At 36.8% G+C, this 25,321-nt stretch overlaps 1 protein-coding gene across 1 annotated transcript in view; it reads left to right on the top strand.

Moving 5' to 3' along the window:
* Nucleotides 1-857: 857 nt before the first annotated feature.
* Nucleotides 858-25,321, top strand: part of PIK3R4 (phosphoinositide-3-kinase regulatory subunit 4) — a 72,307-nt gene continuing 47,843 nt past the window's right edge. The window contains exons 1-6 of the mRNA XM_065876274.1: nt 858-1,628; nt 9,027-9,160; nt 10,281-10,863; nt 15,218-15,352; nt 16,940-17,161; nt 22,293-22,466. Coding sequence (XP_065732346.1) covers nt 896-1,628; nt 9,027-9,160; nt 10,281-10,863; nt 15,218-15,352; nt 16,940-17,161; nt 22,293-22,466 — 1,981 coding nt within the window. The 5' untranslated portion in view covers nt 858-895. The remainder of the gene's footprint in view (nt 1,629-9,026; nt 9,161-10,280; nt 10,864-15,217; nt 15,353-16,939; nt 17,162-22,292; nt 22,467-25,321) is intronic.

Here is a 25,321-nt window from a genome sequence, read left to right as displayed (position 1 = left end):
ATTCCCTTCTCCCTTCTTTAAAGGAGGACCCCTCGTAGAGAAGACTCGCCGGACTGCTGACTCCCTTCCCCGCCCAGACCCTGAAGTGACCTGCCATGACCTCCGTGTGAGCGAGCGATCGGCTTGTGACACTTCCCAGAGTCCCCCAGGGTAAATGTTTGCACGTGTGCACGGCCGTGTGTTTTCATTTCCTGCAAAATCTGAGCTAGGAGGACCCTGGGCTGTGTTTGGCAAGTCGGTATTTTGGTTTACTTTTCTTTAGCATCTCTACCAGGGGTTCTTCCTTGTCGTTATGGCAAACCAAAAGACTCTGTGCCTTCTGTTAGCTGAGTGGGAAGGCACACTGGAATTAGGCTGGGCGGGCTCAGGATATGCTGATTGTTTGGATTTTTTTAGCCCGACCTGTTTGTATCAGGCGATTCTTAGTTAGATTTAAGTTTTTTATGTGTTTGGGTTTTCTATCAAGACTAAAGGTTCTTCTTGGACAAAGACTGTGTCATATAGTACTTTTGTAACTCTTACAGCCCCAGCATAATACTGAACACATTAGTAAAGGCTCATTAAGTTTTAAATTTAAATATCATAAAATACACATTCTAACATTTTCAACTTAATAGAGATGGGGCCTATTTACATATAAGTCAGCTCCTGGAAAGGACAATGTAAAATAACAAGATCTTTTAAGATAAATATGTCTGAAATTTAGAAGCTGCCCAGAAGGATAAGTACAGTGCTCTCGGTGGAAGAGAAATATGGTATATCTCTCTTATAGGAAGAGACCACACAAATAATGGTGTTTCATTGCTTGTTTCTTTTCTTTCTCTCTTTCCTTCCTTTTTTTTTTTTTTTTTTAATAGGTGTTGTATCCTAACTTACTGAGGTGCTTGCTGCCATTATGGGAAACCAGCTCGCCGGCATTGCTCCCTCCCAGATCCTTTCTGTGGAGAGTTATTTCTCAGACATCCATGACTTTGAATATGATAAGAGTCTGGGGAGTACTCGGTTCTTTAAAGTTGCTCGAGCGAAACACCGAGAAGGCCTGGTGGTTGTGAAGGTCTTTGCAATTCAGGATCCCACGTTGCCTCTAACCAGCTACAAACAAGAGCTTGAGGAACTGAAAATCAGGCTTCATTCTGCACAGAACTGCCTGCCATTCCAGAAAGCAGCAGAAAAAGCATCTGAGAAGGCAGCCATGCTCTTCAGGCAGTATGTGCGAGACAACCTCTATGATCGCATCAGCACCCGTCCGTTCTTAAATAACATTGAGAAGCGCTGGATCGCTTTCCAGATCCTCACAGCCGTGGACCAAGCACACAAATCTGGAGTCCGTCATGGGGACATCAAGACTGAGAATGTGATGGTCACCAGTTGGAATTGGGTCCTTCTAACTGATTTTGCCAGTTTTAAACCCACTTATCTTCCAGAGGACAACCCTGCAGATTTCAACTATTTTTTTGACACTTCACGGAGGAGAACTTGTTATATTGCTCCTGAACGTTTTGTTGATGGTGGATTGTTTGCCACTGAGTTAGAATATATGAGAGATCCTTCAACTCCACTTGTAGACTTAAATAGCAATCAGAGAACAAGAGGAGAGTTGAAGCGAGCAATGGATATCTTTTCAGCAGGTACGTGAGTTGGTCAACTTTGCTAGGGTGGGAGTGTGCATTTATTTTAACTCTTGAACATAGAAAATTAATTTTTTTGGTAAATCCTCCTGCACTTTTCAGATAGTTGCAGTATTCTTTCACTGGACGTGTTTCAGTACCTAGAAAATCCAAAGAGTGGTCTACTCATTCAGATGTTTAAGGAATATTTGAATTCTCTCTTCTGTATATGTCAGGCACTGTCTTAAGTGCTAGAGACATAGATGGGTAATCACGTTTCTCTTTTCAGGGTGCTTACACTTTAATGGGGAGATAGATATGATATTGAAAAAAGACATTTCAGTGCACTGTGGTTTGCTGTGGTGGTGATAAGCTTAGGCTGCTGTTACAGGAACGTATGGATACTTAAATGAATCTCTGTGGTGGTGATGGGTAGAGGGGCAGGATCAGGAAAGGCATCTCTATTGGAAGGAAGGTATTTAAACTGAGACCTGAAAGGTGATTGGGAGCTAGCTATGGGAAGGGTAGTTTGTTTCAGGCAGAGGGTGTTGCTTATATGAAGACTTGAAGACCAGAGCATGATGCATTGATTTATTAGGGGACTTTAAGTACTTTAGTACATCTGGAACGTAGGGTGTGAGGTAAGCAAGGCCCAGATCAGAAGGGGTCTGGTATGCCCATGCTAGTCTATAGGGACATTATCAGATATGTGTTTTAGACAAAACACTGACTGTAGCAGGAGATAGGAAAACCAGTTAGTAGTCAGCTGCCACAATTCAGGTAAGACATGGTGCTGACTGGTTTCAAGTTGTGACAGTTGGAGAAGGAGTGGAGAAAAGTAATGCTTAAGAGATAATTAGTGGGTAGAATTGTTAGGATTTGATTGGAGGATCAAGAACACTCCTGTTCCCCCGGCTTGGGAAACCAGGGGGATGGTGATACCAGTCACTGAGCTAGGAGACACACGAGGAGGAACAGATAGGGGGTGGGAAGATGCTGAGGTCTGTATTAGATGTTGAGTTGAAGGTGTCAGGGGATATGCAGGGGAAGATGTGTGACAGGCAGTTGTTACAAAGGTTTGGTACATAGAGATGTGGGGTGGAGATGGAGATTTGGTAGTTATCAGGAAATGGGTAGTAGTTACTGTAGCCAAGGGTATGCGTTTCTAGTTGGGGAGTTTGTGGAGAAACTGGTGTGTTAGTTTCTGCTTTCCACCCTCCCTATCCCACCCCTCTAGGTGGTCACAAACCAGCTGATCTCCCTGTGCTATGCGGCTGCTTCCCACTAGCTATCTATTTTACGTGTGGTAGTGTATATATGTCCAGAAGTGATTCTTAAATGTTTTTGGCTCCCCTTAAAGACTTTGATGAAACCAGGGACCTCCTTCTTTGGAAAAAAGTACCATACATTCATATACATTACATACACAGACCACATGAAGCTTGGTCATGGATTGTAGGCTATCTATGAACTTCTGGAGGAGAAGTGGGCTGAGGATGGTATCCTGAGGAATACCATATGAATTCTAGCGTCACTGCCATTTTTTGTAAATTTTTTGTAAATTTTGCAAAGGTTGGCTTTAATCTTTTTCTCACCTGTAGGTTTTCTACAAAGAAAACATAAATTGAGTTGTATTTTAGATTATTTAGGAAAAGTGATATAATTAATGAAGAAATGTATTTCATCTAGGGGAACAAATGAGCTTTGTTACACAGGATTGTACCTCTCTCTGTTGGTCTGTTCAGCTCACTAGTCTATATCCCAAGGGAGGGTATTTTTGATGAGGTGGGGTAGCTTCCACACTGTAAATATAACAAGATTAGAAATGTAATCCATCAGTCCCAACCTGATCAGTGAATTTATCTAAATTTATCTTGAACTATTTTTACCTTTTAAACTTACTGTTATGTAAATAGGACTCCTCCAGCTTAGAAATGTGATCACTTTCTAGCTTCAGCGGATCATTTGTAGCTTTTTTTAAAAATAAAATTGAGGTATAATTGACATATAACATTAGTTTCAGGTGTACAACATAATGATTTGATATTTGTATGTGTTGGGAAATGATCACCACAAGTGTAGTTAACATCTGTCACCATATGTAGTTACAAATTTTTTTTTTTCTTGTGGGTGAGAACTTTTGAAATCTACCCTCTTAGCAACTATAGTCACCTTGCTCTGCATTCCATCTCCATGACTTATTTATTTTATAACTGGAAGTTTGTTATAGTTTTAAAATTTCAGGGATTGATGAAGAGTTTATATTTATCCTTTCTGTGTGCATTATAGTCATTATAGTTTTGTGACGTTCAACAGAATTCTTACTTAGCATTTGTTTTTCCAGAGTAAAGAGCTCTACATTGTTTTGGCTGAAGATTTCATTTCTTTCATTTCTTTGAAAGAGGTGGGTGGGATCTCTTCACCTCCCACTGCTCCTAAGATTTGATTTGGGCTCTTTGGGTTTGAATGTTAGGCTCTCTGCGTTTGACTGTTACTTTTCCCCATCCTAAGGCCTATCCATGGTTCCTGGCTGCTAGTTTGGGAGAAGTGTATATATTCCCTGTCTCTGGTCATATATATGGGCAGAGCTTTGTTTGCTGGAGATCTTTCATTCATTCACTTGACAAGTATTTGAGTGCCTATTATGTGTAAGGCACTGTTGTGTAGGTGTTGGGAACGCACCTGTGAACAATACTGATAGAGTTTCTGTACTCATAGAGCTTGCATTCTAAGTGTGGGCAGGGAGAGAGAATAAAAAGGTAAATAAGTTAGAAAGTTAATTTTGATTAGTGATAAGTGCTGTGATGAAGTGCTATGATTTCTAAGTGGATGAGGGCTGGTAGATAAAATGAAGGCCTCCCCTGAAGGTGACATTGATATGAGATCTGAATGATAAAGAAGGACTCAGTGATGATAAAGGCAACTTGAACAAATTGTTCTATTGAGAAATACCAACCCATAACACCTCTTCCAGAATACCATTTTAAAAGTTGCAAGAAAGGGGACTTCCCCGGTGGTCCAGTGGTTAAGACTCTGAGCTTCCACTGCAGGGAGCATGGGTTCCATCCCTGGTCAGGGAAATAAGATCCCGTGTGGTGCGTGATGCATCCAAAAAATTAAAAAAAAAAGTTGCAAGAAAAAAAATCCTGTATTTACCTCTGTATTAGTTTACTAGGGATGACATGACAAAATACTCCAGACTGGGTAGCTTAAACAAAAATTTATTTTCCCTCAGTTCTGGAAAGTTCCCTCAGAGCCTGGAAGTCCAAGATCAAGGTGCCAGCAGGGTTGATTTCTCTTGAGCCCTCACTCCTTGAGTTCCAGGTGGCCACTTTTCCCCTGGTGTTCCTTCCTCTTATAAGGACACCAGTCATAATGGATTAGGGCCCCCCCTTTATGACCTCATTTAACCTTAATTACCTCTTTAAAAGCTCTGTCTCCAAATAGTCACATTCTAAGGTGTTAGGGCTTCAACATAGGAATTTAGGGGGGTGGTGAGGGATGTAGTTCAGTCTGTAAACAATCTCCATTTAGTTGTAAATAAATGTTCTTTATTTTTACAGTATTTGGAAATAATTTCAAACTTAAAAACTTGCAAAAATAAAAATAGTACATAGATCCTACATAATCCTTTACCCAAATTCACCTGTTGTTAATGTCTTGTTCCAATTGCTTTATCACTTATACCTTTTCTCTGCACTCTGTACCCCACACTCCCCACCCTTCCTCCCCACCCCTCCATGGCCCTTTGCCCCAAATACTTTAGTATTTCCTAAGACCCCAGTATTCTCTTACATAAAGCTTATGTAACTGTATGTTGCAGTTACCAACTGCAGTGAATTTAACATTGATAGAATTATTTACACTTTTTATTCTGATTTTGTATTTGACCCAGTAACGTCCTTTATAGCATTTTTCCTCCTCCAGGACACGACCCAGTCTAGGGTCAGGTATTGCATTTAGTTGTCATGTCTCTTTAGCTTCCTTTAATCTGGAACATTTTCACAGTCTTTCTTTGTCATTACGACATTGACATTTTTTGAAGAATACCTCTCCCCTTAAATTTTTAAAAATTATTTTTATACTCTTTATTTAAAATAATAGACTCATAGTAAGTTGCAAAAATAATGAAGAACCCTTCACACAGCTACCCCCAGTGACATCTTATATGACTAGTACCATTATCAGAATCAGGAGTTGACACTGGTGCATTACTGTTAACTAGACTTACACCTTATTTAGTTTTCACCAGCTTTTACCTGCACTGTGTGTACGCGCTCGGCCTCACCTCTTTCTTTTTCAATAGAATGGTCCTCATTTTGTATGTATCCTGTTTCCTTGTGATTAGATTCAGGTTATTCATTCTAAGTAGGAATACTGTGTAGGTGAAGATGTCTTCACAGTATGTATCTGGAGGCAAATGGTGTCTGTTGGTGATGTTAATTTTGATCACATGGTCAAGTTCTTGCCCAATTTCTCCCCTCTGTAGTTACTTTTTGTTTTTTTAATCCCTTGCAACTAATAAGCAACCTGTGGGAAGAAACTTTAAGACCATGCAAATATCCTGCCAGTCATCACAGTTTCCTCTTTGATTTGGTGTCTGTTGATCATTCTTGCCTGATCCAGTCTTTACTATGATGGTTGCAAAATGATGATCTTCCAACTCCAGCACTACCTCCACATTTACCAGTAGGCCCTCAGCATTCTTGTGTGCTCAAGTGTCCTGTCTTTCCCCTCATTTATTTATTATTATTGGTATGGACTCTTTAATTCCTGTATGCAGTTTGCTAATATTTTTTGGAGGATTTTTATCTATATTAATCAGGGCTTGGTCTGTAGTTTGCTTTACTTGTGATGTCTTTGTCTGGTTTGCTACTAGGGTAATACTGGCCTCATAAATGACTTGGGAAGTGTTCCTCCTCTTCTGTTTTTGGAATTTGTCAAGGATTGGTGTTAATTATTTTAATGTTTGACAGAATTCACCTGTTAAGCCATGTTGGCTTAGGTTTTTCTTTGTGCAAAGTTTTTCATTACTAACTCAGTCTCTTTAAAAGGTCTATTCAGATTTTCTTTCTAAGTCACCTTTAGTAATCTTTATCTTTCTAGGAATCTTTCCATTTCATATAGTTTATCTGTTTTTTGGCATACATTTGTTTAAAGTATTCCCTTATAATTCTTTTCATTTCTGTGAGGTTGGTAGTAATGTCCCCTTTTTCATACCTTATTTTCATAGTTTCAGTCATCTCTCTTCTTAGAAAAGCTTGTCAATTCTGTTGAGCTTTTCAAAGCACCAACTTTTGGTTTTGTTGATATTCTCTATTGTATTTTATTCTCTATTTCATAAATTTTCACCCCAATATCTATTGTTCCTTTCTTTTTTGCTTTGGTTTTAGTTTGCTTCTTAAGGTTATTGTTGGTTTTTTTAAAAAATTAATTTATTTTATGTATTTATTTTTGGCTGCGTTGGGTCTTCGTTGCTGCGCACGGGCTTTCTCTAATTGTGGTGACCAGGGGCTACTCTTTATTGTGGTGCGCGGGCTTCTCATTGTGGTGGCTTCTCTTGTTGTGGAGCGCGGGCTCTAGGCGTGTGGGCTTTAGTAGTTGCAGCACACGGTCTCTAGTTGTGGCTTGTGGGCTCTAGAGCACAGGCTCAGTAGTTGTGGCACACAGGCTTAGTTGCTCTGTGGCATGTGGGATCTTCCCAGGCCAGGGTTCGAACCTGTGTCCCCTGCATTGGCAGGCAGATTCTCAACCACTGCGCCACCAGGGAAACCCTAAGTTATTGTTTTGAGCTCTTATAAAATAGGTGTTTATAGTTATACATTTTCTCTAAATGCTGCTTTAGTTGCATCCCATACATTTTTGTATGTTGCTTTTGTTTTCATTCATCTCAAAGTATTTTCTAATTTTCCTTTGATCATTGGTTATTTGAGTGTGTTGTTTAATTTCTACATATTTGTTAATTTTTCAGATTTTCTTCTGTGACTGATTTTTTTCATACCATTGTGGTTTGAAGGATGTAATTTGTATGATTTCAGTCCTTTTAAATTCATTGAAGCTTGTTCTATGGTCTAGCATATGGTTTCATCTGGAGAGTGTTCCACATGTACTTGAGAAGAGTTTTGTATTCTGTTGTAAGATGGCGTGTTCCTTTGATGTCTGTTAGATCTGGTTTATAGTATTGTTCAGTTCTTCTATTTCCTTCTTGCTTAAGGTGTTCTTAATAGCTATTTTAGTTTTTTATTCTAAAACTTGACACTGTATGGATAGAAATTAAGAAATTTATTGAGTGTTTATTATGTATCAGGAGCTGTCTTAGTTGCTGGAGTTTTTTCAGTGAACAAAATAGACAAAAATCCTTTATGGAGTCTGCATTCTAGTGGGTATATGGACAATAAAGAAATAAATACATACAATATATAATGTGGCATTTGGTGATGTGGGGAAAAACAGCAGGGAAAGGGGAAGGGGAATGTGTTAGATAACGAGTGTGGGGTAGTTGTAGTGGGGGTGCTTGGAATTTTAAACTGGGCAGTCAAGAAATGCCTTACTGCTAAGATGACATTTGATTCAAGGTCTAAAGGAAGTTTAGGTGTAAGCCATGAGGGTGCTTGGGGGTATAGTATTCCAGGCAGAGGGACCAACACATGCAAAGGCTGTGACTAAGGTTGTTTAAGGATCTCCTTAAGATTTTTTAAATGCATGTCATATACTGATCAGTGAAACTGCTTTGTCTTTTTGGGAATGTAGTTGCTTTATTTATTCCTTGTTTGAAGATTATGTAAGTGCAAAATGAAAGGTATCTCTCTTTCCTTCTCTAATCTTACAGCCACACTTCTTAGCACTTCTCATTTTATAAGTGTGTCTGTTCACTGGTTTACTTTATTTCTTTCTTCCTAGAATTAAAGCTTCATGAGGGCAGAGTTTTTATCTGTTTTATGCACTGAGTCTAGTGTGTGTTAAACACCTGATAACTTTTTGTTTAATGATGAATAAATTGAGTTGTCAGATGTTACTTCTCAGTAGTTTCTTATAAACTTAATATCTATAAATTCATATTTTAAAGGAATACTTTCTTATGGCTTTTAATCTATCTTTATATCTCTGAATGTATGTGTGTATATAACATGTGTAATTGTTTTCATTAATAGAACCGGGAAGTAATTTTATTTGATTTAATTTTTTTTAAGAAGGAGAAAAATTAAATAGGCCTTTTTTGACTTCATACTTTTAGAAACTGATGATTAGGCAATAGACATTTTTCCTGTCTTGCTGGACTGTAGTTGTATGTTGCATTAAACATTTTAATTCGGTTTACTTTGAGTTTTGCATCTTGAGTTTTAGGAATTCTCTGAATTCTTGATCTGTGTTAATATCTTGCATTTCATTTTTAATGGAATTAAATCTGCTATTTTCCAGGTTGCGTGATAGCTGAGCTTTTTACAGAAGGTGTGCCACTGTTTGATCTCTCTCAACTTTTGGCTTATAGAAATGGACAGTTTTTCCCTGAACAGGTGCTGAATAAAATTGAAGATTGCAGTATCAGAGAATTGGTAACTATGCTACAAATATTTCTCACTTTTGCATTAGTCAGTTCTCTGGAATGTTCTGAATTTGGGACAAGCAGTAAAACCCCATGGACTCATATACCAGCCTATTGTTTTTACTTTGTTAGGCAGAAGTGTACAATTTTTTTCCCCTTAGGCACAGAGCTCATTTGACTTTATATTACACACACACACACACACACACACACGCACGCACGCACGCATCTTTCCATTATAATATTTAGCTCTGCTTTGGACAGATTTGGAAGGAAGTAAGGAGGTGCTTGGGGGTTAGAGCTTGCTAGTAAGAAATGAAGAGGATAAATATCTAAAATGAGGAGACAGGAAACAGCGACTTGAATGTAATACAGCAGTATAGGGGCATTTCATATAAAAGCAACTAGCTTTGTGTACCTCCCTTGACCCTGAGGGCAGGTCTGGAAGGGGAGCTGTAGAATCACACATTAGTTTAGCAGAACAGATGTGAGGAATTCTTTGGGAGGTCACGTAAGCCGTATATCCACAGTACTGTTTGAGGGGATCTTTTCTAAGTCAATCAATACAATAAGTGATGCATATGATGATGACTCTGAGCCACGGAAAGGCTATGTATATTTAAAATATTCTTTAGTAAGGTAGGGAAACATGCATTTTGATTTCTCTTACGAATGGCAAATATTAAGAAATAAGATGCTCCAGAGGAAGCCAATTTAGTTCACGTTCCGTGAACAGTACACTGGATTAGGAGTTGGCATACTTGGCTGTTCTAGGTGTGGCACTCATTATCATGTTGTGTAGGCTAAGTAACTTTATGAATTTGGGCCTACCTTTTCTTAACTGTGAAAGGAGTGAATTTGACTAATTTTTAAGGGTAATCCTCTTTATGTGTCTGGCCCATCTGGAGTATGTTAATACATGATTTCTTGTTGCTTCATAGGATGGTAGTAGAGTCACATATTACTCAGTAGTCAGGTTCTGAAAGTAGTTTGAAAGATAAAGATTAGAAAGAGTCAGAATTACCTCAAATGTCCTTTAAATCATGTGTTAAGTTGCAGTTGTAGCTTTCATTTGATTTAATTTTCTGTTCTCAAATCTATTTTTTACTCTCTTTCTTGCCTTGGTATAGGTAACTCAGATGATTCACCGGGAACCAGATAAACGTTTAGAAGCAGAAGATTACTTAAAGCAGCAGCGTGGCAATGCCTTTCCTGAAATATTTTACACTTTCCTTCAACCCTACATGGCCCAGTTTGCCAAGGAAACATTTCTTTCTGCAGATGAGCGTATTCTGGTTATAAGGAAGGATTTGGGCAACATTATCCACAATCTCTGTGGACATGATCTGCCAGAGAAAGCAGAAGGAGAGCCTAAGGAAAATGGGCTGGTTATCTTGGTGTCAGTTATAACATCCTGCCTACAGACCCTTAAATATTGTGATTCCAAGCTTGCTGCTCTGGAACTTATTCTCCATTTGGCCCCAAGACTAAGTGTAGAAATTCTTTTGGATCGTATTACTCCGTATCTTTTGCATTTCAGCAGTGACTCTGTTCCTAGAGTGAGGGCTGAAGCCTTGAGGACGTTGACCAAAGTTCTTGCTCTTGTCAAAGAGGTTCCTCGCAATGATGTTAACATCTACCCGGAATATATTCTGCCAGGCATAGCCCACTTAGCCCAGGATGATGCTACTATTGTTAGACTAGCCTATGCTGGTAAGAGCTTATTGTCCAAGTAATAACCACTCATATTTTTGAAGTTAGTGACTATAATCCCTCTTGTTTCTCTGACATCTTTGGGAATTCCAAGAGTGAACTTTGGTCCTTGAACCATTTGTGTACATTTTAATAATATTCATAGCCGATCTGTTCCTGGAACTCAAGCTTTGTGTGTATCCTTATTTTTGAGATTATCAGAATTATTAAGTGAAAAATATATAATACCAGAATCTTATGATTTTACTGGGAGTATTATTATTATTTTTAGTCCAAAGCTTGGGAAGCAGAGCGGCAGTATTTTTGTTTTTATGTTTTGTTTTTTTAAATTTTATTTATTTATTTATGACTGTGTTGGGTCTTTGTTTCTGTGCGAGGGCTTTCTCCAGTTGCGGCAAGTGGGGGCCACTCTTCATCGCGGTGCACGGGCCTCTCACTATCGTGGCCTCTCGTTGCGGAGCACAGGCTCCAGACGCGCAGTCTCAGTAGTTGTGGCTCATGGGGCCTCGTTGCTCCGTGGCATGTGGTATCTTCCCAGACCAGGGCTTGAACCCGTGTCCCTGCAGTGGCAGGCAGATTCTCAACCACTGTGCCACCAGGGAAGCCCTGGGAGTATTATATTTAATTTGGAGTAAGACTAATGTTCACAAGTATGTGCTTCAGGTCTAGTGTCTTTAGGCCTTTGTAAAGTTTCTCTGAACAAATATGTTTGTTTGAATATCAGTATTAGGATTTAACAGTCTATTGCTGTTGAAAAAGATTAATTTTGCTGGGTAAATTGGTGTTGAAAGGACCTAGCCCGTTTGTTAAGTTACTGAATTTTAAGGTCCTTTCAGTTACTATGATGCTTAAGAAGTGTGGCTTCTTGGTGATGAGGTGAGTGTGTTATATAACAAACTTACCTGTTTTATTTGTAATTCTCATAAAATAAGTGATACAGATTCATATTTTTAGCTCCCCAAATTAATTTTGAATGCTTATTTCTGCATGGAAAATGTCATTGAAACATTTACATAATTTCATCATTTATTTTTAAAATGTAATCTGATGGAAATCAGGAATTCTGAAGTCTTTGTAAGTAGTGCATAACGTGTGGTGATGATATTGTCTCTTTCTTTGAAAGATACTTGCTTATTAGTTCATTATTTTATGATTTACTTGTCATTATTTTAACAGAATGTGAAAAGTGGTCTTTGGACTCTGTCTTTATGGCTAGGCACATCCACAAAGTGATTGGTGGTTGTTGGCTTTTTAAAAAATATGTATTTTTAAAAATATTTATCCATCTGCCTATTTATTTATGGTTTCTGATTTCCATAGCTTTATAGGCTTAGAAAATTCAGGATTTCTGAATTTTAGGCTTAGAAAATTTTAGGCTTAGAAAATTCAGGATTTCTTTAAGACATATCCAAGTTTATCATTTGGAACAAAGCATGTTTACAATTCACTTGATAAATAGAAATACAGTTGACCCTTGAACAACGTGGAGGTTAAGGATGCTGACCCCCCACACAGTTGAAAATCCCCATATAATTTATAGTTAGCCCTCTATCCATGGTTCCACATCTGTGGATTCAACCAACCATGGATTGTGTTATACTGTAGTATGTACTCTTGAAAAAAAATTCGAGTGTTGTTCAAGGATCAACTGTAATTGAACTGGATAAAATTAAATGAAAGAAAAGCTTATGATTTTTAAAAAACAAGCTGTATGTTTAGACTATTATGACCTACTTTTGGCCCAGTGTATCTTGGTCTTTTCTCAATTGTGGTAAGTAGGTAAGGTTCTGATGTGTAGGTACCATATTAACATACTCATATTCAATTTCTAGCAGTCACAGCATAAAAACAATAGCTACTGTTTAATTGAAAAATCTGTTTTGTACATACTGCTCAGGATTGCAAGGGTTAGTTGCAAAAGATATAGAGATTCTAAAATAGGTTCTAGATTCTAAGATTTTAAGATCTGTGTATCTCTTGAAACTGACACTTGGAACAACCTTGAGCAGTAGATGTTATAGTGCCTTCATTTCTCAGCTGAGGAATTGGGGATGGGAGAGGCTAAGGGACACGACCAAAGTGTATCTGGACTAGTTCTTTCTCAGTTCTCAGAGCTGCTGGTCTAGACCTTGATTTTGAAGCAACCTGCTTTTATTTTACCCAAGTGTGCTGGGTCTTAGTGGTAAGAGTCCATGGTAACCCAGGGTCAGTGCCAGGACCTTGCAGTGCCCTATGCCACCTAGCCATGTTGAACCATGGCTTAGTGCATGATAAAGCTGCCTTTTTAGATAGAATCTAAAGTCTCTTTGAACTTGTATGGTTAAGTGTAATTAAACCACACATGTCAGTAATTATAAAAGTTTAAAAATCAATTAAAAATTTCTTTTATAGCATTGTTTTTAAACTCAGAGATGCTGGTCTAGATTTGTTTCTTGTGTAAAGTGAACTGACAAGTGTGTTGTAGTTTATGAACTTAAATGGGGAGATAAACATAGATCTGCTCAGACTTGAGAGGTGCCCCGGAAAGTAAGAGATTTTTCCTAATAAAGATATTTTCACTAAAGTGGGGATATTCATCTAGAACCATCAGGGGATGGTGTAGAATTCTCCCATCTTTAGGGTGAGCAGGCATTGCAGGGTATTAATAACTTGCTTATTTAGAGGTAAATGTTTGTTCTACTCAGAACAGTGTTGAACCTGGCAGCAGTGGGGCGTGGGACTCCAGGATGAAGGGAATCACTGTATTCAGTAGACTCAAAAATGTCAGTTATTGTGGGATGCATCTCAATTTCGGAGATGTTAAAAAGTGAAGAAAAAGTGAGTCTTAGAATCAATAAAATAAGGTAGTTTATGTTCAGTGCTACTCACAGCTGAGAAGGAAAAGAGTGCAGTCTTTGCGGGTATAGTCGTATATTAGGAAACATGGAAGTGGGAGGAGAAGAAGGATAGAGGCACAGGAATAAATAAAAATGGAAGGAAGAGGAAAGTATAAGCAAAGAGCAGATATAGCTAACAGCAAGTGTGATAGCAGAACTTAGAAGTAGATACTTTCACAGTGGTGAGGAGTATAAATAGTCTTAATAGATGATCAGAGAGAAAGGAGAAGATACAGACCACTGCAGGAGTGTGACAAACAGTCTGGCGCTTTGGTTCACTAAGAACCTCAGAGTATCACTTGTAAAGCAGTCCAATAAGGGTTGATGCACTTTGGTAATGGTTCTTTGAGGTGGATGTGACTCAGTTATGTATGAGGAAACTGAGACTCAGATTGGTTAAGCAGCCAGCTAGTAAGTGCCAAGGTCAAGGTTTAAAAAAAAAAAAAAATTAATTAATTTTTGGCTGCGTTGGGTCTTTGTTGCTGCGCGCGGGCTTTCTCTAGTTGCGGCGAGTGGGGACTACTCTTCGTTGCGGTACACGGGCTTCTTATTGTGGTGGCTTCTCTTGTTGCGGAGCACGGCCTCTAGGCGCACGGGCTTCAGTAGTTGTGGCACGCGGGCTCAGTAGCTGTGGCTCGAGGGCTCTAGAGCAGGCTCAGTGGTTGTGGCACATGGGCTTAGTTGCTCCGCGGCATATGGGATCTTCCCAGACCAGGGCTCGAACCCGTGTCCCCCTGCATTGGCAGGAGGATTCTTAACCACTGCGACACCAGGGAAGCCCCCAGGGTCAAGGTTTGAGCCAGGGTCTGTGTGATTCCAAGGGCCAGCTTGATCTGTGATTTTAATGTGAAAATGTGTTTCTCTGTTAGCCTACTGCATATCTCTTACCTGATAAACTGTTTAAAAGGTAGGTCTTTGTGGAAGTATTCAGGTTTTTTGCCTCAGATGTTTTGAGTGCTATATTTTGGGCTATTTGGTATTTTTTCCCAGTTTTATTGAGATATAATAGACATACATCACTGTATAATTTTAAGGTATAGAGCATAATGGTTTGACTTAAATATATTGTGCAATGATTACTGCAGTGAGTTTAGTTAGCATCCATCATCTCATGTAGATATAATAAAAAGAAAAAAAAAAAGAAAAAAAATGTTTTTCCTTGTGATGAGAACTCTTAGGATTTACTCCAATAACTTTCATATATACCATACAGCAACTTTAACTATAGTTATCATGTTGTACATTTCTGTATTTTTAAAAGAAGCTTATGATTTATTATTAAAACAGGTAGTTTGGGTATAGTTGTCGATTATGAGATTAGTTACTAAAAGTCTGATTAGGTTAAGTGCTAAGTTGAAAAGTCCTGCTTTTCTTCAGTCTTAATTATTATTTATATGTATTAAGACTTAGGGAAGAAAAATTATAAGTATTACACACATTTATGATTATAATTATTATGAATTTTCTTCCTTTTATAGAAAACATAGCTCTGCTGGCAGAAACAGCTTTGAGATTCCTGGAATTAGTACAGTTGAAAAATCTCAGTATGGAAAATGACCCAAATAGTGAAGAAATAGATGAAGTTACACATCCCAGTGGAAATTATGACACAGGTTGTATGATTTTCTGTTATTTAGAATGAATTGCTGATGTGAACTTGCAACAAACTCTCACTTACAATTTTAATGTAAAATGAAAGAATACCAGATTTATAGAGGGAAGGATTCTGCTGTCTGACTGTTCTCTTTTACTCTTATACATTGTTATCTAGCCAGAAAATGACCAACTTGTCACCACAGATTCTAAGCTCAGTAGTTTTTCAGCCAGAATTGGTTTGTGTCAACAGCAAAGCTAGCTGAATTATATAATTCTTACAGAATAAAAGGAGAAAACATTGGAAACACCATAGCCAAAGAATCTAAACCTTTTCTCCTTATGTGAGTATATTTTGAGTGTCCTCAGTCATAAACTGTGTTTCTTTCATACTACCTATGATTTATGTATCAGAACCCACACCTTTTACTGTAAAGGAACAATGTGATGGTAAATTCTGTGAGGTCAGAGTCCCTGCCTCAAGTTTCTCTACATCCACACAGCTTTTAACAGGCTTTTAATGAATGTTTATTATGTTAAAGATTTAGAAGTCAAATAATGTACTTAGATCTATTTCAAGATGTTTCTAGTTCAGAAAAACTAGAGAAGTCTACTTTTCAGATTTTTATGCTAATAGACAACTGTAGTGTCTCAGTTACTTGTTAGAATGGATCATTTTATGCAGCAAATATTATTTGGAGTTGAAGACACTGGAATAATTTTAAACTTATAGAAGGATGTATCACAAAGGAAATACTCACTTTTTTTCACGGAATTACTTAGAAAATAATACTGTCCTACATCCTATAACCATGTAATTGGACCTTTTAAATAATGAAGCTAGGCATTAAAACTTTTGGGGAGTTAATCTGAAGTTTTTCTTAATGTGAACATAGAATTGTGCCTTTCAGACTGCCTTTTCCCTTGACAGTGGCTGCCCTCATTCATTTAGTTGGCAGATAATTGTTAAACATAAGCTTTGCATCAGGCAATTCGTATGCTTGCTGTAAGCACTAGGGATATAGTGGTAAATAAGACAGAAAAGATCCTTGCTCTTGAGATTGTTTCAGTAAGGAAAAGACAAACAGCTAAGTAAATAAATAAATGAAAAGGGGAGGGTAGGTAGGTGATAAGGTCAGAGAAGAAGGCAGTGGCTAGATCATGTAAAGCCTTGTCAGGACTTGCAATGTATTTTCTGGCTTTCTAAAATATAATTAACCGACCTTTAAAAATGATTTCTCAAAGGATTGCCCTGTACCATCAGATTATATCCTGAACCAGTCTAGTAATTTCAAGTCCTTGATTAAGTTGATCTTATTGGGGCAGTATGATCTTCCTCTGGTGCTTCCCCATAGGTTTTCTTTGAGCCTTATAGATTAACTAGTGAGATAGTAACCATGCCTGTGGCATCTGCTTATTAGGATGTTATTCAATCTGTATTTCATTTTCCCAACTATCCTTCAGAGCTTTGAGTAGTGGAAAAACTTAGTAATTATAGACTTTCTCTGGTGGCTTCTGTAATCATTCTCTTTTCTCCAAGGAGTGAGAAAGACTGGGTCTATATGTTTGGAGAAAAGAAAATTGATCATATTTTTCCTTTTTTTTAGAGCTCCAAGCCTTACATGAAATGGTCCAGCAGAAAGTTGTCACTTTGCTAAGTGACCCTGAAAATATCGTGAAACAAACCTTAATGGAAAATGGAATAACACGGCTGTGTGTATTCTTTGGACGTCAGAAAGCCAATGATGTTTTATTGTCCCACATGATCACTTTCCTGAACGACAAAAATGATTGGCATCTGCGTGGAGCTTTTTTTGATAGTATAGTTGGTATGTTTTTTGCTTGTTTTTAAATTTATCTTTAAGATTCGAATTATCTTCTCAAACATACTTTCATGCAGTCTGAAAGGTGACAGTACTACCAAATTTTATTAGTAATGAAATGAGTTCCTGGTATTTCTGTCTTCATGCTGCTTTTGGTTGATGGAAGTATCTTTTTTTTTTTTTTTGCGGTACGCAGGCCTCTCACTGCCGCGGCCTCTCCCGTCACGGAGCACAGGCTCCGGACGTGCAGGCCCAGCGGCCATGGCTCACGGGCCCAGCAGCTCCGCGGCATGTGGGGTCTTCCCGGACCGGGGCACGAACCCGTGTCCTCTGCATCGGCAGGCGGACTCTCAACCACTGCGCCACCAGGGAAGCCCCTGATGGAAGTATCTTAGTTGATCAAGGGATTGGTTAATAAAACTGATATACCCTTATAAAGGGATACCATGTGGTCATTAAAAAGTATGTTTTAAAAGAAAATTTAATGACCTGGGAAAGTACCATGAAATATTATTAAAATGACTGAACCCAGTTGTGTAAAGGTAACAATAACAAGTCTGAATATATTAAGATGTGAACAGTGATTATCTCATGTTTGTCAAATTTTCTATAGTAAACATGCATCACTTTTACAATCGGAGAATAACAAAGTATAATTATGATTGAAAATCAATCTAATTAGAAAGAATTAAAGCTTATAGGCTTTGCTTTTTGTAAACTGAAAATTTGTGAAAATTTAATCAGCTTTTTTCCTACTTTTTCAAAATGTTGTAATTCTTAATTTTCAGATTTATCTAAAGAAGAGAGACATCTTGTATTTTATATGCATATGACTCCTCTTGCATTTAGATTCAAAATTAGAAAGAAATGGACTTTATTTTGGTAGATTGTCATGTTTGACACAAGATTTAATATTTTTCTTTTTGGAGTAATAACTGATCATTTTCCACCTGATTGTACTGACCTTTTCAGTTTTAGTTTGGGTCATTTATGAAATGTTATATGCTAAAGCCATATTATTAAAATTACCCACTAACCCTTCTTATATCATTTTACACATGATTATAAAGCTTGTCTATTAACTCAAAAGATTTAAAGACTGTTCTGCACACTGGAAAGCTTTGCAGGTATCCAAGCTTTCTCGTGTAGTAGCAGAAGGCTGTAATAGGGTTTAGATTTTGATTTCCAATAATCTGGGAAAGTAACTGCTAAAAGGTTTGCTGTTGGATGTTTTTCCTAAAATATTAAAAAAGGAAAGAAACTCATATAGCAACAGTATTCCTATTTTTGCGAATATTATTGTGTAATGTTTTGGAGAAAAGGGTACTTACTACTTTTGAAAAGCCTTGAAATTGCTGTTCTTGCTTTGTTATAACTGGAGATTACTGTACCTCCTCTTTTCAGACATCTGTAGTTTGTTTTTAATTTTTACATTAGTTTATTGATTCATGTCAGCCCTCCATCTTGGACTCCATCTAACTCAGTTTCTAAATTCAGTATGCTTCTCACACCTTTCTGTCTTTCATGCGCTCTTCTTTCAAATAATCTTATTTTTATTTCTTTTCTTGGGAAAAGGTGGTTCTTGGAACTTCATCTATTGATTAATTCATGTGTACTTTGAAAAATGGCCTTTTTTTCTTTTTTTTTTTTGCGGTATGCGGGCCTCTCACTGTTGTGGTCTCTCCCGTTGCGGAGCACAGGCTCCGGACACACAGGCTCAGCGGCCATGTCTCACAGGCCCAGCCGCTCCGTGGCATGTGGGATCTTCCCAGACCGGGGCACAAACCGGTGTCCCCTGCATCGGCAGGCGGGCTCTCAACCACTGCGTCACCAGGGAAGCCCGAAAAATGGCCTTTATGTTAGTTCTTTTTTCATTTTAAAATGATTTTCATTGATTTTTTGCTTGTTTTATAAAAGTAACATGTACTTGCTGTAGAAAAATTGGAAAATTCTTGAAGAAAACAAATCCCCTCCAATCCTCTAGCCCACGTACAGCCTCTGTTAATGTTTTGGTTTTTTCTTCCTATGGGTCATCCTTGCCTTCTCCTTCCACCCATCGTCCCGTTCTGCCATCTGTGAGGCCTTGTCGTGTGCTGGCTAAGAGCAGGCACACTTGGCGACAGACTTCTGGGTTCAAGTTCTGGCTTTGTCACCTACTGGTTGTGGTTCTAGGGGAAATCATTTAATCTTTTGTGTGTCTTAGTTTCCCTATCTGTAAAATGGGAATAATAATATTACCTAACTCACTGGTTGTTGCGAAGATAAGATGAATTAACATATGTAACAGTGCCTGGCACATAAGTGCTATGTATGTATTATATTACTTCTTAGTCTTGTTATTTTTTAAACCTTTTTCTAGGAACATATGTATATTCTAAGCATTTTCTCATGTCATTAAAATTTTTTTGAAACCATAATTTAATAGAAATATTTCATTATACAGTTTTATCAAAATTTATTTAACTCTTCTTTTGAATATTTAAATTGTTTGAACGTTCGTCAACCATATATTATACACATAATTATTTACATAAATATTTGCCTGATTATTTTCTTAGGCTAGAAGTCTGAAATTTTAATTACTGAGTTAAATAATATGAACATATTTTTAAAACTTGACACATTTTATAAGCTTTTCAAAAAGATTATATCATTTACTACTCTGATCAGCATTGTTTGATAGTACTGCACAGCCTTCCAGTGTGGAATAGGCTTCAGTCAACCTTTGCCTGTTGGTAGCTTAAAGCAATGACTTGTTTTAGTGTATATTTATTTGCTTATCAGTGAAGGTGAAAAAAATTTCTCATGTTGATTACTCATTCATGTTTCTTACTCTTTGAATTTTTAGTTTATTATTTTGGCCCCTTTTTTGATGGTATTATGCTTTTCTTATTGATTTTTTTCTGAGCCTTTTATATATACATTAAAAACAATAACTTTTTATCTTTTCTATGGCACTTTTCTCAAATAACTTGACTGTTATTTTTTATGTCTTTTAAAATAATTTTAGTGTTGTCTATTTGATCTTTTCCTTTGTGATTTTTTTTTTTTTACTTTTGTGCTTAAATATTTTCCCATTTCAGAATTAGGTTAATAATTTGTTGGGCGCATGTCTGTTTTGTTTTGCTTTGTTTTAATGCTTTATTTTTTCACATAAAAATATGAACTGTTTAATTGATCTTTATTTTGGGCTGTGGTATGAGGTGAAATCTAAATTTTTCTCAGAAATATAACCAATTTTCCTAACACTATTTACTAAACATTTCATTTATTTTCCATTGATTTGTGAAGCTTCTGTTATCACCTGTTGCATGCATATATGTTTTAGGGTTACTTTTCTAGATATCCTATTCCATCGATTTTTTTTTTACTTCTGTACTCAATATTATACTCTTTTTATAGCTATATTATATTTTAATTATTATATATTTATAAGCAACTTTAGTATCTGGTAGAATAAGCTCCCAGATGTCAATCTTCTTTTCCAAAATATTTTGAGCTATTTTAGCTCATTATACATTTCAGTTTGTAAAGTTTTTAAATATAATCCAATGGAATTTTAGACAGCCTTTTTTCTTTTATTACAGAAAAAAAATTCTAAAATTATTTCTCAATACAGTAGAAATATGCTTTTGCAGATCACTCAAAATATATGAAGTAAGTATGGAAGGCAATAGTTGCACTTTCCAGAGGCACCTACTCTGGTTTGTGGTTTTGGTTTGATATCTTCAGGTGATTATTGCCATGTCTCTAAATAGTATTTTCATATTACTCTTTTTAGGATTATCAACTTTACACTTTATCTCTTGACTTTTTCGTATGCCACATGAAGATTTAACTCACTCATATCATACCCCAATCCCCCTTCGCCTCTGTTTTGAGATGTAGATCTTTAGTTTTTGTTTTTATAACTTTAAATAATTCAACCTGTTTCTTATTGGTCTACTTCTTACTTGGACTACAAGAAATTTAGTGCCTCCCTTCCTCCCTTCCTCCCTTCCTTCTTTTCGTTTTTCTTCCATTCTAATTCTTTTGTTGGTTAATAATTCAACTAATTGTTAATTGACAGTTCAACTAAACAATTGCATTTTCATAGTTGATAATATTTACATTCTGTTATGTAATTGTAATAAAGTCTTTTGTGCTTGTATAGACTGATTCTGAAAATTCAAAACAATTTACATGATTAAGAATGTGTAACTTTTATTGACTTTAGAGCCAAGTAGTGCACTATATTTATAACTGCTTCACCACAATTCTAATGCCATAACTCCTTTATCACTTGATGAGAATGTTTATAGCATCAAGGATTCTTTTTTCTATCGTCTGCAAACTATTAAATGCACATTTTAATTTATATCATTTTTACACTATGACTTTCTTGAACAACTTTTTTGTTTGTCATGGAGTTTCAGAGTTTTTTGTTTTCCTTTTAGAGAGAAAAGTAATATACCTTCCTCACTTTATATTATCTAGCTTCTTTCTTACCAGTTTTATCTATTGCTTGTAGTCTGTTCCATTTTTCTTCTTGATAACATTTTCGAAGTTTATTGACCTTTAGGTCTAATTTGGGCTGATTAATTTCTAGCTCTTTACTAGCTATTATCCTTTTTTCCCCATTGAATTCCTGGGTTATATCTACCATTTTGTACATTCTACATTTTCTTTATTTTTCTGGAGTACATCCCTAAGTACTTTCTTAGAAATGTTTGCATGGGAGGTAAACACATATAGTCCTGGCATGTCTCAAAATGACTTATTTTTGTTTTCTTATTTTATTGACAGTTTAGGTATAAAATTTCGCCCATAACCTTGAAGGTCTTGCCCTGTTGTCTTCTAGCCTACATTGCTGCTGAAGATCATCTGATGCCAGTCTGATTCTACTTCCTTTTTAGGGAATCTGTATTTTTCTTTCTGTAAGCTCATAGGATCTTTTTTTCCCTTGGTGCTGCAGAATTTCTTGCAGATTTGCATTGGTGTGGGTCTTCTTCATCTATTTTGCTGGGTAGGAAATGCAGCGTCCCTGCCTGGATTGTTGCTCGATATATTTGACTTTTGATTAATTTTATTGTTTTACTTAATGGCATTTGTACTTTCAGGTATAAAACAGTCATGTAATATTGCTTCTCTTTTTCAGGTGTTGCCGCCTATGTTGGCTGGCAAAGCTCCTCAATTCTCAAACCCCTGTTGCAACAAGGTCTTAGTGATGCTGAGGAATTTGTTATTGTGAAAGCTCTTAATGCCCTTACCTGTATGTGCCAGTTAGGGCTGCTGCAAAAACCCCATGTCTATGAATTTGCCAGTGATATTGGTAAGTTTTTGTTTCTCAAAATTAGGATGGGAAAATTAGGGAGTGGTAAGAGAAATAACAACTGATAGGGCATTGTAAAGTTTCTAGGCAATCTAGAGTGAGATTTTCAGCTTCATTGTCCCTGTTTTATGTGGGTCTGTGTGTGCACACCCATGTGCATGCTTATGCCTGCATGCTTGTATGTATGTGAGCGACATGTAGGCACACACACAGGAGCACTGGCCCTCCAGCCCAGGTTGGGAAATATACCTTTGTTTCAATCTGTAGTTAAGTCTTGATGATCCTTGAAAAATGAAGATTTTTTTTTTCTTTTGAAACACAATGTGCATTAAGTCTTTAACTGCTCTGAATAGTCAGCTTATGTTTTTGGACACTTGACCATTAATCAAGTTGAAACTGGATGTGGAGGATTGTCTGTGACTTCTGTCATTGCACTGATCTCCAGTTAAGCATTCGTAGTATTGACGTTACTACTGTTAGTAATTTTATTAAACAATGAAAGGAATTAATTCCTTGACCTTTATAACAGTTATCTAGGTCCATCAACTTAAAGTTCAGAATAAGAGCAAACAGGTACATGTGACACATTGTAAAATTAAAAATACTAGAAGCTCTTAGTCTTCTTAACACTTCATTTTAAGAAAGTAACCAATGTATTGATAAGATTGCAAGTTGGCTTTGTACTGAGAAGACGTGAAATCTTAGGAAATTGCATTTTTAGATAAAATACTTTATTGCTGCTGAATGCTTTGCCAAGAAAATTTATAGAAAGCCAAAATTAGTTAGATTTGGTTAATAGGTTTTTCTTGAGGCAATCCTCAGAGAAAAAAGACAAAGGAGTTTTTATTTTGATAGTTGAAATTAGATGGTTAGATAGTAGGTATAAAATGTCTGGAAGTTTTTAGGCATGAATGTAGCTTTTTAAAAGAAAAATTTTTTGGAAATCTGAGCATATATAGGTTTCTTATTTTGTACTCTTAATATTTATAATCATTCTTTTAGTTTGTAACACTAATTTGGTTTGAATTTTTTGATGATTATGTTAAAAAAGTGACAAATTTAATACAAAAGTTTTGAGTATTGGCAACATAATCATGATAAAAATCTCTATTACACTGAAATGATTTTGATTTTTTGTGTAAGCTGCAGAGTGCTAAACCTTGAGGGAGTCATCTCTGTTTTCTTCTTAATTTTTAAAAGAGCTAATAGCTTGGGAAACAAAAATTATTAATATAATGAAAGATGTTAGAATGTTTTTTGAATTTCTTATCCTGTGTAGTGTAAGGCAGACGTAGAAAGCACCCCTTTTCATAATAATATTAAAGAGAAAATGTATCATCTTAACACACATATCTTGCTGCCTGGAATATTTTCCTGCTCATTCTCATTGTGTGAATTCTCACATCAGTGTTTTCTTTTTTTCTCCTGTGAAAGTGGCATTACCTCCTAAGGGTCGAGTTTTTCTTGCTTTCGACTTTGATTTTCTTCATTCTAATGAAAATCTTTGTATATAAATATGTACTTGTATACTCTAATTTCACATAATACATTCCTTCTGTTGCCTAATTATTTGGAAATTATTTTTGAGATTTAATATGGCATATAACTAGCATTTTATTTATCTGCAAAATGGATGTCCATCCATTTTTAAGCAAAAATTATCATAAAAGATAGTTTTTTACCCCTCCTGTCAAATTTTGCAGAAATTTTTCTGAGTCCTGTGGGTTTTAGTCATTGGTCATAGGATGAACATATGGGGTCCTCATGTATCTTAAGTTTAGTATCAAAATAAATTATTATCTTTAGATATAGAATAAACCTAATGTGGTACAACTTTTTGGGTGTGATGCTCTCTTAGAACTGGAACTGAATTTGGTACTAGCTGTGGGGAGGAAAAAAACCGTTGCTGAGAAAAATCAAGCAAATAGTCACTTGTTGGCATTTTGAACTATTTAAAAGAAGAAAGTTTTCAATAACTTAGAAACACCTACTTACTTAAAACAAGTGATAAACTGTATGCATCTCTCTGTTCTGTCTTTATGCGTGGTTAGCCTGTTGTCGTGATTCTTAAAGGGAATTATGGTGGTGGTGGTGATTATCATGATTAAAAACTACACTCTTCCCACTTAGACATTGTGAAAACTCACCTTTCCATCTGCTTGTCCCCAGATGATTGGAAATGTATTGGATGTTTTATAGGAAATCCTCGATTCTGGTTTCTTGTATTTGGAGTCTTGCAGGTTCTTTGTATCAGTTAGCTACTGACTGATATAATAATGCTGTACAACAATCAACCACAAAATCCCAGTAAATCCTTTGGTCAAGTTCTCAGCATGCATCTGTGAGCTCAGTGGGTGGCTCTGCTTTAGGCCTTGCATCTCCCAGACGCCTGTGGTGATTGTGGTTTATCTGTCTCATTCTGGGGCCCAGGTTGGAGGGGCAGCAACCACCCAGGTTATGTTCTGGGTGATGGCAGAAGCCTAGCTCTGCCACACATTTCAAGCCTCTGTGTTACATCTGTTGACATTCCATTGGCTAGAGCAGGTACTGTGTCTTAGACAAGAGGGAGGGACAAGAGAAATACCCTTTGTACACCATGAGCACCAGGCAAGAGTGACCGTATAACAGAGATAACACAAAGAATTGGGACCACTATTTCAGCCTCATCTAGTGCCTAACTCCACCAGGTCATCTTGAGTTTATTTCTTTTTTGGAGATTTTTCAATGGTTTTTCCAGTCCTCATTTTCTCTGTTGTGAGAGGGAAACAACCAGCCCTCCCTTGTTGGCCATCTCAGAGGCTGCAGGGTGTTTATGAAATAATCAAAACCACCTCCATGTGTAGTTAGAAGAATTG

The sequence above is a fragment of the Phocoena phocoena genome, chromosome 4, assembly GCF_963924675.1.
Source record: "Phocoena phocoena chromosome 4, mPhoPho1.1, whole genome shotgun sequence".
NCBI lineage: Eukaryota > Metazoa > Chordata > Mammalia > Artiodactyla > Phocoenidae > Phocoena > Phocoena phocoena.
This window is presented reverse-complemented; position numbering and strand designations above follow the sequence as displayed.